We start from the raw sequence: 13,785 nt of genomic DNA, 5'->3' as shown, positions 1-13,785 counted from the left end.
AACATTCAATAAATATTTATTATAGTTAAAACACAGTCCCCACGGCCCGGGCCCGCTCGCCGCCACCCCCGCCCAGCTGAGAACGCGCGAGCGCCGCATCGGCTCCCGGCCCCCCTGCGCGCCAGCGAGTCCTCCGGGTGACGTCACCGCCCTGGGATTCCCCCCTCCCCCCGCCCCCGGGAAGGCTGGGGGTGACCCCAAGCCCCGGGTCCTCGGTCACTCTGCTCCTTGCGTCTCGTCCTCGGGCGCCTGGGTCCCTCGCTGGTTCCACATGTGGTTGTTGACGCCCAGCTGCACCATCTGCGCGTGGTGGATGATGAGGGGCTGCAGCCCCGGGCTCTGCGGGGGCGCGGGGGGCGGCGAGAAGGCGGGGGGCTGCGGGAAGGCGGGCGCGGGCGGGAAGGCGGGCGCGGGCGAGCCGGCCAGCCACGGCGGCGCGGCGGGAGGCTGGTGGCCCAACCAGGAGGGGAGGGGCGGGGGGGCCCCCAGAGGCCCCGGGCCCCCGTAGGGCCCCTGAGCCCCAAATGGCATGTGGCTCCCGAAGGCCGCCCGGAGCGCCTCCATCTGCGCCTGCCACGACGAGCAGCTCTGGAGGTAGGCGGAGTAGGCGGCGCTCAGCGAGGCCACCTGCTGCCGCTCACCCTCCAGGTGCTGGCGCTGCTGCTGCAGGGCCCGGATGTCCTGTTCCTTCTTCCACTGGGCCTTGCGGGCTCGCAGCTGCTGCGCCTTGAACGTGTTGACCACCCTCCTGGCGAAGACCCGGGAGTGCTCGTCCAGCCACACCAGGCTGCTGAGCAGGCTGCACGTGTCCCGGCTGAGCTGGGCCTGGGAGCTCTCCAGGGGCAGGAAGGGGATCACGCAGTCTTGCCACCCGTGCCGCGTGAGGCTGCTCATCAGCGACTGGCTCACCTGATGCAGGCCCAGGCGGCAGTCGAGGTTGGGGGTGAGCAGCAGGATGGTGAAGGCCGAGTGGTTGATGGCGTCCTGCAGGCAGCGCAGCTCGCCCCGCCCGGGCACCTGGAAGTCCTCGCAGAAGGTGGCACCGTCGGGGACGCCCAGGGCCTCCAGCCGCTCCCGGACCCGCAGGGCGATGTGCTCGTCCGCCGCCGCGTGCAGGATCACAAAGTTATAGAATTTCTGTTCCGACTCCAATTCGGGAGAATTTGGAGAAGGTGGACAGGGGTGCGAGGGGACCGGGCCAGTGGAAGGAGAGGTGGATGGAAAAGGGCAGGGAGGGGACGTCCTCAGGGCTGAGGGAGGAGGTGGGCTGGGGTTGGGCAACTGGGAAGCGGTGTCTTCTACAGGAAGTGGGAGTGGGGTCTGGTCCTTGACAGGGCGAGCATTTCCAGAGGGCAAGGACAGAGAGCTGGGGGCTGCCAACATTTCAGTGCATTCCACGGGGTAGTGGGTGCCCATCTGCCCCGCTTTGGGGGGGTCGAGCTGGTCACTGAGGCTTGCATCTGGGACCACGTCAGGAGGCGGCGTGGGGACTGGGCTGTTTGGTAGCATCCCGGGGCTGGCAGTCTCTCCCGATGAGGGGCTGGCAACCTCCCCAGAGGAGGGGCTGGCAGTCTCTTCCAGTGAGGGGCTGGCCATCTCCCCCAGTGGGGAGCTGGCCATCTCCTCTGGTGGGGGGCTGGAAGTCTCCCCCCGTGGGGGGCTGGCCGTCTCCTCTGGTGGGGGGCTGGCAGTCTCTTCTGATGGTGGCCAGCTCACCTCCTCAGGCTCCTGGCAGCCCGTGGGGGCAGGCTCGGGCACCAGGCTGGCCTGGGGCTCGTCGCACAGCTTGCTGGGTTCATGGCAGCTGCGGTGACGGCTGAGAAAGGGCATGGTGGGCGACTCGCTGATTTCCAGATTGCTGGCCAGGGAGGCTGGGCTGCCGGTGGATCTCAGGGAACGGCCTCGGCTCCAGGCCGAGGGGTCCTCTATGGGCTTTGGAAGGCTGCGGGCGCCTGAGGGTGACACTGAGGATGCTGGGAGGCAGCCCAGATCGGAGTGAAGGGGCTGGAAGCTCCCCGGGTCCCCGACGATGCCCCACCCACACCGGTCCCGGGCCTCTCCCTGGAGCTCGGCCAGCCGGTGGTCATCCCTAGAGCTGAAGGTCCGGAGGGCCGCCTGGTAGGCCAGGTCCCGCATCGTGGCCGGGCACAGGTTCTCCTCGGTAAGCAGGTGGTACACCCGGGCAACTGCCCAGGACAAGTCTGGTGGCTCCTTGGGGGCCTCGGCACCATCCATGCCGGCCCACTGGTGCGCCACAAGCCGGGCCACCGCGTCCGCCTTCAGTGCTTCCAGGGAGATCCTGGCCTCCGTCTCCCGGCCCAGCTTCAGGAGCACCATGGCGTGCAGGAGGTCTGCCCCCCGGCAGCCCAGGCGCAGGGTCTTTAGCTTGTGCTTAAGACGCAAGAGCTTGTCCTGGCCTGCGGCACCTAGAATGTCAAAGGCGCTGGAGAGCGACAGGTCCGCGCAGGCCATGGGCACAGGTAGGTGCAGCCTTCGGCAGCAGAAGCACTGAGCGGTGGAGGCATGTTCCACGCCACCTGCCTTCCTGCATGCTCGGGGTCCCCTAAGTGCTCACCATACCGAGTCCCATGGGGGATGCTGCGGCAGACCTGTGAAGCAAGAGAGACACGATCACCTCCCGAAAGGGGGCAACTCTGGCCCAGACACCCCCACCTGCCTGCCTCCAAATACCATCACAACCTATCAACATGACAAAGACACGTCACCTCTCGCCATGTCACCTCTCTCCATTTCCTTCTCCACAAGATGGTAGCAACCCACACTTGCCTGGTGTCACCCAGGAGGTAGGCACTACTATTTTCCCCATTTACAAATGAAAAAAAAAAAAGTGTGCCAGAGATGTGAAGTCACTGGCCCAAAGTCACACAGCCGGTGGGTGACAGAGCTGGGATTCGAGCCCATGAGATCTGGCTCCAGAGGCGGTGTGCCCAACCACAAAGCTATACTGCCTATTGGGAATAATAAGCCCACTTATGGGATTGTTTCAGGGAACTGTGCTGCCTTAACACATGGGGAAATTCTGAGCCAATGACCGGAAGTCAGTCGGTGCTCATTACATGTTTGCTAGGGAGGTAATCAGGCTTCTGGACGATCCCCGGTGACCTCCATCCTGGTCACAGCCCAGGGTGGCACTTCCAGCAGTAAGCCAGTGCCAGCCTCTGTGAGTGGAGGACTCCGGCACAAGCGATGGGCTATCCCCACTGACATCAGGTTATAAGACACTGGCTTTCTCTCTGTCACCCTGTCGGGGGTAAATCGCCCGTGACCAGCCTCTGGAGAGGCCCACGGAGCGAGGAACTGACGCCTCCCTCCATCAGCCACATGAGGGAACATCTGGACTCCCGGCAACTCCAGCCCCGGTCGAGCCTTCAGATGACACGGCCTCGGCCCACAGCCTGACCTTGACCTCGTGAGACAGCCCAAGCCGGAGCCATCCAACTCCTCTTCCTCCAGCTTCCTGACACCCAGGGACTGTGTGGGATGATAAATATTTGTTGTTTTTAAATTTATTTTTAATGTCCTTAAAAATATTTGACAGAGTGAGAGAGAGCACAAGCAGAGGGAGAGGGAGAAGCAGGCTCCTCAATGAGTCGGGAGCCCTATCATGGGATTCCTGGGATCATGACCCTGAGCCGAAGGGAGACGCTTAACCAACTGAGCCACCCAGGCATCCCTCGTTTGTTTTTATTTTTTATTTTATTTATTTATTTTTTAAAGACTTTATTTATTTATTCATGAGACACACACACACACAGAGGCAGAGACCCAGGCAGAGGGAGAAGCAGGCTCCACACAGGGAGCCTGACGTGGGACTCGATCCCGGGACTCCAGGATCATGCCCTGAGCTGAAGGCAGGCGCCAAACCACTGAGCCACCAGGCACCCCTTGTTCGCTGTTTTTAAACCACGATGTCCTGGGGTGACTTACTCAGCGGCGGGTAACTGGTACCGGTAGCGATGGCAGCGGGAGGAGCTAAGCGTTCGAGAGAGCCAGCTCCGTGCCCGCAGCGCGGCCAGCCATGTGGGGGCCCTTCCTTTCTCTCCATTTCTCAAAACCTGCCAAGCTGCTTCCTACGTCAGGTTCCCCACGGGTGCCCCTCCCTCTGCTTGGGGTGCTCCCTCCGCAGACCTTTGCCACACAGACGCTAGTCTCATCATTTCGGCTCTCGGGCTGATGGCACCATCTCGGGGGCCCTGGCCATCCACGCCGTCCCTCCCGGTCTGCCTCCCCCACGTCACCTGGTTCCCCGCGACCCCCACCCGCCCCGTGTGTCACTGGGTGAACTTTGCTTGTGTCTTCAGGCTTTCATGTTTGCCAGCTGCCTCCTGCCCAGCGGGCACCAGAGGGTGGGGCTGAGCCTCTCCTGGCGCCCCGGGTGGCTGAACTGCAGAGCGGGGACCTGACCTTGTGGAATGAATGGAGGAGGCCAGAACGCATAACCCCCCACGTGGCGGACGGAAAAACAAGGCACGGGAAGAAAGGCTTTCCCAAGGGCACACGACGGGAAGCTAGAGAGGGTAACCCAAATCCCATAGCTGAGGTCACCAGGTTCCCTAAGCGCGTCACAGTTGGACTTAGAAAACACAAAACAGGGATCCCTGGGTGGCGCAGCGGTTTAGCGCCTGCCTTTGGCCCAGGGCGCGATCCTGGAGACCCGGGATCGAATCCCACATCAGGCTCCCGGTGCATGGAGCCTGCTTCTCCCTCTGCCTGTGTCTCTGCCTCTCTCTCTCTCTCTGTCTCTCAGTCTTTCATGAATAAATAAATAAAATCTTTAAAAAAAAAAGAAAAAGAAAACACAAAACAAAACGCAGCACTGCAGATCCATTCCGGGAGACAGAACTTTATATGCCCTTCCGCGGGCCTCGGGCCTGTGTCTGGTCCACCCTAGTGCCCACGGTGACACCCCTAGGTTCCAGACCAGTGCTGCTCAGCGGAGAACAGCTCTGACCGCCAGTCCCCTCCCCTCACCGACCCTTGGCACCGTCTGGGGACAGGTGGGCATCATGTCTGCAGGGAAAGGTGCTCCTGGCATCGAGTAGACGGGCCAGGGATGCTGCCCACTCCCTCTCCCCCGCGAAGTGCCCAGGACCCCATCGCCCCCGGGGACAAACAAGGATGCAGCCCCAAATGTTGCTAAGTGCTGACATCGATCCTGGTCTAGAGCAAAAGGTGATTCATGGATCTCAGACCATGAGTCACAGCCCTCAGTGTGCACATGACTCAGCATTTTTTAAAAAATTCATTATGAGTAGATGTGGGGCCACTGGGGCACCAGGACCAAGGTCAAAGACTCCAGGAAGGTCAGATACAGGCCAGAGAGAGCATGCGGAGAGCCAGCACTGGGGGCAGAGGCCCAAGGGGGACAGGACTGAGCTGCCCCGGGAGCAGGGCACAAGTTCGAGAAGTGGAAGAGAAGGGGCCGAGGGGCCAGCCCCCGGGGGGAAGGATGTAAAGAGGCGAATTGTTGTCTGGCTGTTTCAGAAATAGAAGTGGCCTGAGATGCTGACATGCAGACTTGGGGTGGGGGGTGAAGTAGCACAGACCCCCCCCCCCAAAATGCAGCCGACTTCCTCGTGGGGAGGACAGGCAGCCAACAAAGGAGTGACATTCACAGCACCACATGGGCAGGGAGTAAATGCCCCCACGGGAAACACGAGGAGGCGAGGAGGGTCACGGAACCCAAGAATCAGGGGTGGGTGTTCACAGTCTTAACGTGGTTCAAGAGGGCCTCAGTGACAAGAGGGACTTCGCCAGGACATACAAATATGACCCTGAGGGACATCTGAGGGAAGAGAGTCCCAGGCAGAGGCAACAACCTGTGCAAAGGCCCTGGGGCAGGACCAGCCCGTGGTGATGGAGGAGCAGCGAGGAGGCCCAGAGGGTTCCGCGAGCGAGGGGGGAAGGGAGGGAGGAGGGGAGGGCAGGGAGGGCAGGGGAGGGGACCGGGCGGGTCCTGCAGGGCTCTGTGGGCCATGGGGAGGTCTTGGGCTTTCACACAGAGGGAAGTGGGACCTTAGACCTACCTAAATGTGGTGGCTGTGACGTCTGTGTGTTGCCACGAGGAAACACCATTCCAAGGGACCACACATCCACGAGATACTTCAAGAGGAGCCAGAAATGCAGTTTCAGGGAACTGCTAACTCTTGCCAAGTTGGCGATCAATCCAAGTAGTTTTTAAAAGATGTATTTATTTATCGGAGAGAGGGGGAGCAAGCGGCAGAGGGACGGAGAGTCTCAAGCGGGAGAGTCTCAAGCAGAGCGCACCTGGAGCTCGATCTTGCGACCCTGTGGTCACAACGGGAGCCAAAACCAAGAGGCAGACACTCAACCGGCTGCACCACCCAGGTGCCCCTCGTTTAGTCTGAAGAGCCCTTGTGAGCTTAAAAAAAATAAATAAGTGGGCCAAGATGTAATCTGTGGAGTAAAAAACCCTAAACACATTCATCGCATGATAAATAATGACGTGTGTAAAAAGGAGGAAGGAAAACGTCCATACCAGCAGTCATGTTCACGTCGGCCTGGCATTGGGCCCCACTGAGCAAACCAGGGCCGAGAGAAGAAAACAGAAACAGACGCTTTCCTCTTGGGGCTGACAGGCCGGGGGGCATGGTATTTATAGATCATACGTTCATATAAAATATTCGGGGTAGGGCAGCAAAGTGGGTCGTGCCTACGTAGACTATGTGTCACCTGGTGGAGCTCCTTAACTGGGGACCCGGTCCAGGCCACTGTGCTTCCCGCTGTCCTTCAAACCTGCGGGGCACGCTCCTGCCTCAGGGCCTTTGCACCGGCTCCTCCCTCAGCCCGCAACACTTTTTCGCCAGGCTCACGCTCACCCGCTACCCTCCTGCAGATATATTTTTTTAAATTTTTTTTTTATTTATGATAGTCACAGAGAGAGAGAGAGAGAGAGAGAGGCAGAGAGAGAAGCAGGCTCCATGCACCGGGAGCCCGACGTGGGATTCGATCCGGGGTCTCCAGGATCACGCCCTGGGCCAAAGGCAGGCGCCAAACCGCTGCGCCACCCAGGGATCCCAGATATATATATTTTTAAAATTAAGATCGGCTTGATGATGGGGCATCTGACTGGCTCAGCTGGAAGAGCATGCGACTCTTGATCTTTGGGTCGTGAGTTCAAGCCCCACATTGGGTGTAGAGATTTGTTAAAACACACACACACACACACACAACACCAATCAACCAGGCATAACTGCCTAGGACAGAGATCAATGACACTCCTGACACTGTGCTGAGCTGCCCCGGGCAGAGGTCACTGGCTCTGTAAGCGAAGTTTCCCGGCACGCAGCCACACCCATTCACCCCCACGCCGCCCTGCGTGGCCCCTGCCCGGCCCCACACAGAGCGGATGGGCCGCAGCAGTGATCACAGCGCCTGCAGAGCCGAAAAGACTCGCTCTTGGCCCTTTGCAGGAAACATTTGACAAGAAACAGGCGTGTGAATTTCTTCCCCCCTCAGCAAACGTCCTGGAGACGACACAGCGGGCCCAGCTCTTTGGCACGCATGTTTGTGATCACACAACCAAATGCCTCTCTCTCTCTCTGTCTCTCTCTCTGCAGCCATGTAATTATTTTGAAGCATCACGGGCTGTTCTTGGCTGAACCATGTCCCCCTGAAGAATTCCTACGTGGCGCCCTAACCCCCAGGACCTCAGTCTTTACAGAGATGCTAAGTTCAAATGACGTCATTGGGATGGGTCCTAACGCAGCGTGACTGGTGTCCTTGCAAGAAGAGAAGGTGAAAGTGACGTCTGGGGGGCTCAGCAGTTGGGCGTCCGTCTTAGGCTCAGGGGTGACCCCGGGGTCCTGGGATCGAGTCCCGCATCAGGTTCCCTGCATGGAGCCTGCTGCTCCCTCTGCCTGTGTCTCTGCCTCTCTCTCTGTGTCTCTCATGAAAAAATAAATAAAATCTTAACAACAACAAAAAAGAGGAGGTGAGGACACAGAGACTCCCAAACGGATGACCCCGTGAGGACGTGAGGTCCGCACGCCCAGGGGAGACTCCTGGAGAGGAGCCAACCCTGCCCACAGCTTGAGCTCAGACTGATTTCTCAGACGCGCGAGAAAATACATTTCTGGTGTGTAAGCCTCCCTGTCTGTATTTTTTACGGCAGCCACATGTGGCCACTGCGCATTGAAAATGCAGCCAGGGGATCCCTGGGTGGCGCAGTGGTTTAGCGTCTGCCTTTGGCCCAGGGCGCGATCCTGGAGACCCGGGATCGAATCCCACGTCGGGCTCCCGGTGCATGGAGCCTGCTTCTCCCTCTGCTTGTGTCTCTGCCTCTCTCTCTCTCTCTCTGTGTGACTATCATAAATAAAAATTAAAAAAAAAAATGCAGCCACAGGGCAGCCCGGGTGGCTCAGCGGTTTAATTAAGCGCCTGTCTTCGGCCCAGGGTGTGATCCTGGAGATCCGGGATCAAGTCCCACATCGGGCTCCCTGCGTGGAGCCTGCTTCTCTCTCTGCCTGTGTCTCTGCCTCTCTCTCTCTCTCATGAATAAATAGATAAAATTTTAATAAAAAAACATAAAAGATGAAAAAAGAAAATGCAGCCACTGCTACAAAGGAGGAGCCGAGTGTTAAATTATGTTCATTTTCTTTTTTTTTTTTAACTTTTTTTTTTCTTGGCCTTCAAGGGTCTTTTTTTTTTTTTAAGATTTTATTTATTTATTCATGAGAGACACAGAGAGAGGCAGAAACACAGGCAGAGGGAGGAGAAGCAGGCTCCCTGCAAGGAGCCCGATGTGGGACTCATTCCTGGATCCCAGGATCACACCCTGAGCTGAAGGCAGATGCTCAACCGCTGAGCCACCCAGGCGTCCCTTGTGTTCATTTTCAACTCATCGAAATGGAAATGGGTAAGGCGAGGCAGCGCAAAATATCCTCTCCCTGTCAAACACCGTCTTGTTCTGGGTGGACCAGATGTTGCTTTAACTGCTGAAAATACAGCGTGGGAATCGACATCTGGTAAAACACCAGATTTTGAAGAATAAGCATGCACCAAAAAAAGAAAAAAAAGAAGGATGGGTAAGATGCCCACGAGTAATTGGATTTCTATTGGTTACATGTTGGCTAGATAACGGCACGTAAAATGCACAGAGAGAATGAAGTTTTCCGGCTTCGCTGTTCCCCTTAGTGAGAGAGCTGCTAGGAAGGGTAGAAGGGCACAGGCGCCGCCCCTTACATTTCTGTTGGGCAGCGAAGGTGTAGACGCTTGCACAACGTCAGTTGGATCTTTCTGAAATTAGAAAGATCGATACCTGGAGGATGGCCTGAGACCCCCGGCCCCCCGCCCGCTCCCCGGCAACAACGAGTCACAGATCAACTGTTCTTTCCACTTCCCGGGGACTCCTGGGAGCAGCTGTGTATACAACCTAAGAAGAAACAACCCCCAGATGTCTTGACACGTGCCCAACAATTTTTAGTAGATCAAAGGCACAGGGTTGGGGGGGCGGGAGTGGGCCTGGACGTCAGGTTCCGTTTCACGCCGTGTTCACTCTGAAAACCCATCAATGTCAACACTTCCGCCGCACGTCCTATTCTGGATTCATGTTTTATATCAACAAATCTTTAAAATAGGGGTCGCCTGGGTGGCTCAGCGGGTTGAGTGTCTGCCTTTGGCTCAAGGCGTGATCCTGGAGTCCGGGGATCGAGTCCCGCATGGGGCTCCCCTGCGAGGAGCCTGCTTCTCCCTCTGCCTGTGTCTCTGCATCTCTCTCTGTGTGTCTCTCATGAATAAATAAATAAAATCTTTAAAAATTGGGCAAGAGAGAGCGGTTGGTAGGAGCACTTGGGGTTCCCATCTCAGCTTTAGCACCTCCAGGCTGTGGCCTAGGGCAGGCCACGGGCACACGGGCGCCCGAGTGTCCTCATCTCTGAAATGGGTGCAATGAGAAGCCCTATCTGCCAGCGCTGGCAGGGACTGAAGGGGTCCACATGTGTACAACTGTCAGGGCCGCTCGTAGCACTTTGTGAGGCTGCTTGGGCATTAGCAGGCACAGGGCTTGGAGCCCCCCAAACTCCAAATGACAAGCCGGGCTCAGAAGCAGCAAGACAAGGACCAACCGCACCTGCATTCCCGGAAAATTTCTACCCCCTCCCCCAGAAAATTCCAAGAGCCACATAGCCAGGCTCCACCTCCCCCCTGCTACAGGCCTGAGCCCTGGCTCAGTGGCTGCACCAGCTTTGCCCGCCTCCCGGGACCCGCCGCCCCAAGGTGTCCCCCACCCACCTGGCCTGCCCTGCCCAGCTCCCGCCCCACCTGCCGGGTTGTATTCTGCACCCCCGTCCAAGGCCTCCTGGCCAAAGTCCACTGCGCACCCTGCACAGCGGGCACCTGGTGGGATGGAAGCACCCACGGGGTGGGGGCCTCGCTCTGCCCCTGCCAGCCTGTGGAACCCACTTAGGTCGGGTTCGTCGTTTGTGAACAGAACCTGAAAGTGGCCGTCACCACCGGCAAGAGCTCAGTACAACAGCACAATAAAGCATAAGAATCAACCAGTCTTGGCAAAACTGATTTTTTTTTCCCCTTCCTCTTTTTAAAACATTTTAACCAGGGCGCCTGGGTGGCCCAGTCGGTGATGCGCCTGCCTTCCGCTCAGGTTGTGATCCCGGGGGTCTGGAGATGGAGTCCCCGCCTCGGGCTCCCTGCTCAGGGGGGAGTCTGCTTCTCCCTCTGCCCCTCCCCCTGCTTGTGTTCTCTCGCCCGCTCTCTCTCAAATAAATAAAATCTTAAAAAGAAATAAATGAAATATTTTAACCACATCTGGCTCACGCCCACTCCTTCCTCTCCTCCTCTCGCAATGCGCTGGGCAAATATTCGTGGAGGACCTACCATGTGCAAAGAGCTGTTGCAGGTGCTGTTGTGGCCCACGACGCACAGGTCTTCAGTCCTTGCAGAGCTCACGGTGCAGTTGGGGGGGATAATGGATGAGAGATCGATCCACTGCAGAGAATGAGAAGTTCATGCAGAAAATGAAGCAGGGCGTGGTAGTGAGGAACAGGGAAAAGAACTACCCAGGACCGAGGAGCAGGGGAGCCTCTGGGAGGAAGTGAATGGGAGCTGAGACCTGAAGGAGGGGAGGGTGCGACTCAGGTAAAAATCTGGGGGAAGAGAGCTGCAGGCAGCAGGAGCAGCATGTGCAAAGGTCCTGGGGTAGGACAGAGGCTGGTGTGTTAGAGGAACAATGAGGACGCCCCAAGTGGCTAGAGCATAGTGAGGGAGAGGGGAGAGAGGGGCAGGGGGGAGGACTTAGGCTTTTACCCTGAGGGAGGTGGAAGCCCAAGGGGGCTGTGAAGGAAGGAGGGTGGGGTAAGACTAGGGGGTCCCTCTGGTGACTGCTTCGGGGAGGATGGACTGTGGGACCAGGGTGGTGACCACACTCTCAGGCAAAGCAAATGATGGGGGCTGGACCGGGTTAGGGGGGGATGGTTGGATTTGTGGATAGTTTGGAGAAGGGGAAAGGAGCAGGAGGCGAGGAGGGCATCTGGGCTTTTGTCCTGATGCTTGAGACAAAAAATGTGGAAAAGTTGGTTTGTGATTAGAAGGCAGATATCAGTCCTGTCTCAGGCATGACTCATTGATTGGTCCTCCCCATGGGCCCCTGCCGCCTCCCTGACCTCACCTCCTCCCATTCCCCTTCGCTCCCTCCCATCCCGCCACATGGTTCCTTAAATACACCACTCTTGTTCCTGCCCCAGGACCTTTGCACTGGCTGTCCCCTCGGCCTAGGACACCCTTCCCCAGATAGCCACATGGCCAGCTCCACAGATCAAACAGTTCAAATGTCACTTCCTCGTCAAGGTCAGCCTTGGCCACCCTGCCCAAAACTGAAGCCTATTCTCCCACACTCCCTGCATTATTTTTCTCCATCCCACTTCTTCTTACCTGACACTTTAGATTTCCCAACTTACTTTGTTGGACTATGCATCATTTCCCACCTGAGTGAGCGCCACTAAAATAGGGGCGTTTACTTGTCTTATTCACAGCCGCGTGTAATGGCAGGCACGCAGGAGGTGCTTAATACATACTGACTGAATCGATCAGTCCATGAGTGCACAGAACAGCACCTGGCACACAGTAAGCGCTCAATAAACGTTTCCTGCTGAATCCTCTGCCCCACAGGACAAAAGGTCTACTCTGCTCCCACCAGGACGGGCGGGCGCATCACAGAGGCGCAATTGACCCCTCTGGCTGATTAAGAAACGTTACAAGGAGACAGGGAGGGCCAGACGTAGCCAGACTGTCCTTGGAAAATACGCAGGCGACCAAAGGGGCATTTGTTCACTAAGTGTTGCCTGAGCACCTGCTACGCCGTGGGCACTGTGGGAAGCACATGGCAACCCTACAAGTTAGGCCTAATTTGGCTGCCTGTTTGCACATGAGAAAAGGAGGCAGAGACAGGTAGAGCCACTTGCCCTGGGTCACACAGGAGCAAAGTGAAGGCGCAGGAGCAAAGCGGACAGCCGGGCTCCAGGCCCTACCCCTATTCACTGAGCACCTACTAAGTGCAGCCCCTTCCCATGCCTGGGTCTGCGCAGTCCTCAAGCCAGGCCAACGGAGAAGCAGCTGGGTATCTGCTGCCTGCATCTGGCACGCCTCACCTCAACCATTCGTGGTGTTTGCTGGTCACCCTGGCCGAAGACCCTATGTGGGCACTACTTGGCCCCTGCGGTGTGCCCGCGCATACAGCAGGTGGTTCAGAAATGTGTGCTGAAGGAGAATGCACGCCCCTATTCAGAGGAAACAGAGGCCCAGGCAGGAGCCCCCTGCACCCACCTGCCCACCCCCACCCCAGGCTGGAACCCACCCCCTCCAGTCCTGGGGGAGGTCCTCCCCAACCTCCTACTTCATCCACAGGGAAAGGGAAGAAATGGGGTGGGGGGCTTGCCATGAGGATCTCCTGGGGCCACCCAGGCCTGAGGCCTGAGTGGTGATGGCAGCCAGCACCCCGCAGCCTGGCAGCGGCTCCTAGGCCCATACCAACCAACAGGCACTACCGGAAGGGGGTGGGGAGTGAGGCCTGGAGGATCTCGGTGGATGGGGGCCCTGGAGCCTCTGGGAAAAGTGGATCCAGGGCCTGGAAGGGGCTGGGGGTGGGGCGCTGGCCGGGCAGGAAGACCTGGGGCTGGGGCAGAAGGCCCCCAGGTCGGGGGAGAGATCAGAAACCTGGGTCTGTGCCGGCGCGTGGAATCGGGCAGGGGGGAGGGTGCTGGAGAGGAATCCCCAGGAATCCACGGAGCTGGAGAGAGATCGGTGGCGTCGGGAAAGAAGTGGGGTGTTGGAAGGGACCCGAGGGGGGCTGGGAAGGAATCCTGGAGGGTGGGGTGGACTTTGAGGTGTGGGGAAGGAATTCAAGGTGTTGGGGAGAGGTCTGGGGTGCTGGGGAGCCAGAGCGGGGAGCGGGGATGGAATCAGGAGCTCGGGGCGGACCGGGGCCACCTGGCTGGGGAGCGCAGCGCTGGGGGAGGCGCGAACCAGGAGCGCCAGGGCGCGGAGATCTGAGATCCGGGCGCGGCGGGTCGCGAACCTGGGGAGGAGCCGCAGGCCTCGGGCTGCCCGGCCACACCCGCCCTCCCGGCCCGCTCGGCCCTGCACCTACCCGGGGTCCGCTCGGTGCGACGGTCCGCGCGGGCGGCCTGGCCTGGCGACGGTGCCCGCGGGTGGCGGGGCGCGGGTCGGGGCGCCCAGGGCGCGCGGCGGCTCCACCCCCGGCCTCCGCCCGCCCCTTCCGCGTCCCGCGGG

The 13,785-nt window shown here is 58.7% G+C and overlaps 1 protein-coding gene across 1 annotated transcript; it reads right to left on the bottom strand.

Annotated features, from left to right (window-relative positions):
* TICAM1 (TIR domain containing adaptor molecule 1) lies at positions 1-13,785 on the bottom strand. Its single transcript, XM_025457049.3, has 3 exons — positions 13,643-13,785; positions 10,876-10,986; positions 1-2,609 (listed from the first exon to the last, which is right to left on the bottom strand). The coding sequence occupies exon 3, from the start codon at positions 2,470-2,472 to the stop codon at positions 217-219; it is 2,256 nt and encodes a 751-aa protein (XP_025312834.1). The 5' UTR covers positions 2,473-2,609; positions 10,876-10,986; positions 13,643-13,785; the 3' UTR covers positions 1-216.

The sequence above is a fragment of the Canis lupus genome, chromosome 20, assembly GCF_003254725.2.
Source record: "Canis lupus dingo isolate Sandy chromosome 20, ASM325472v2, whole genome shotgun sequence".
Taxonomy (NCBI): domain Eukaryota; kingdom Metazoa; phylum Chordata; class Mammalia; order Carnivora; family Canidae; genus Canis; species Canis lupus.
This window is presented reverse-complemented; position numbering and strand designations above follow the sequence as displayed.

Coding starts and splice junctions, on each gene's coding strand:
- TICAM1 (XM_025457049.3), bottom strand. CDS start 2,472: ATGGCCTGCGCGGACCTGTCGCTCTCCAGCGCCTTTGACATTCTAGGT.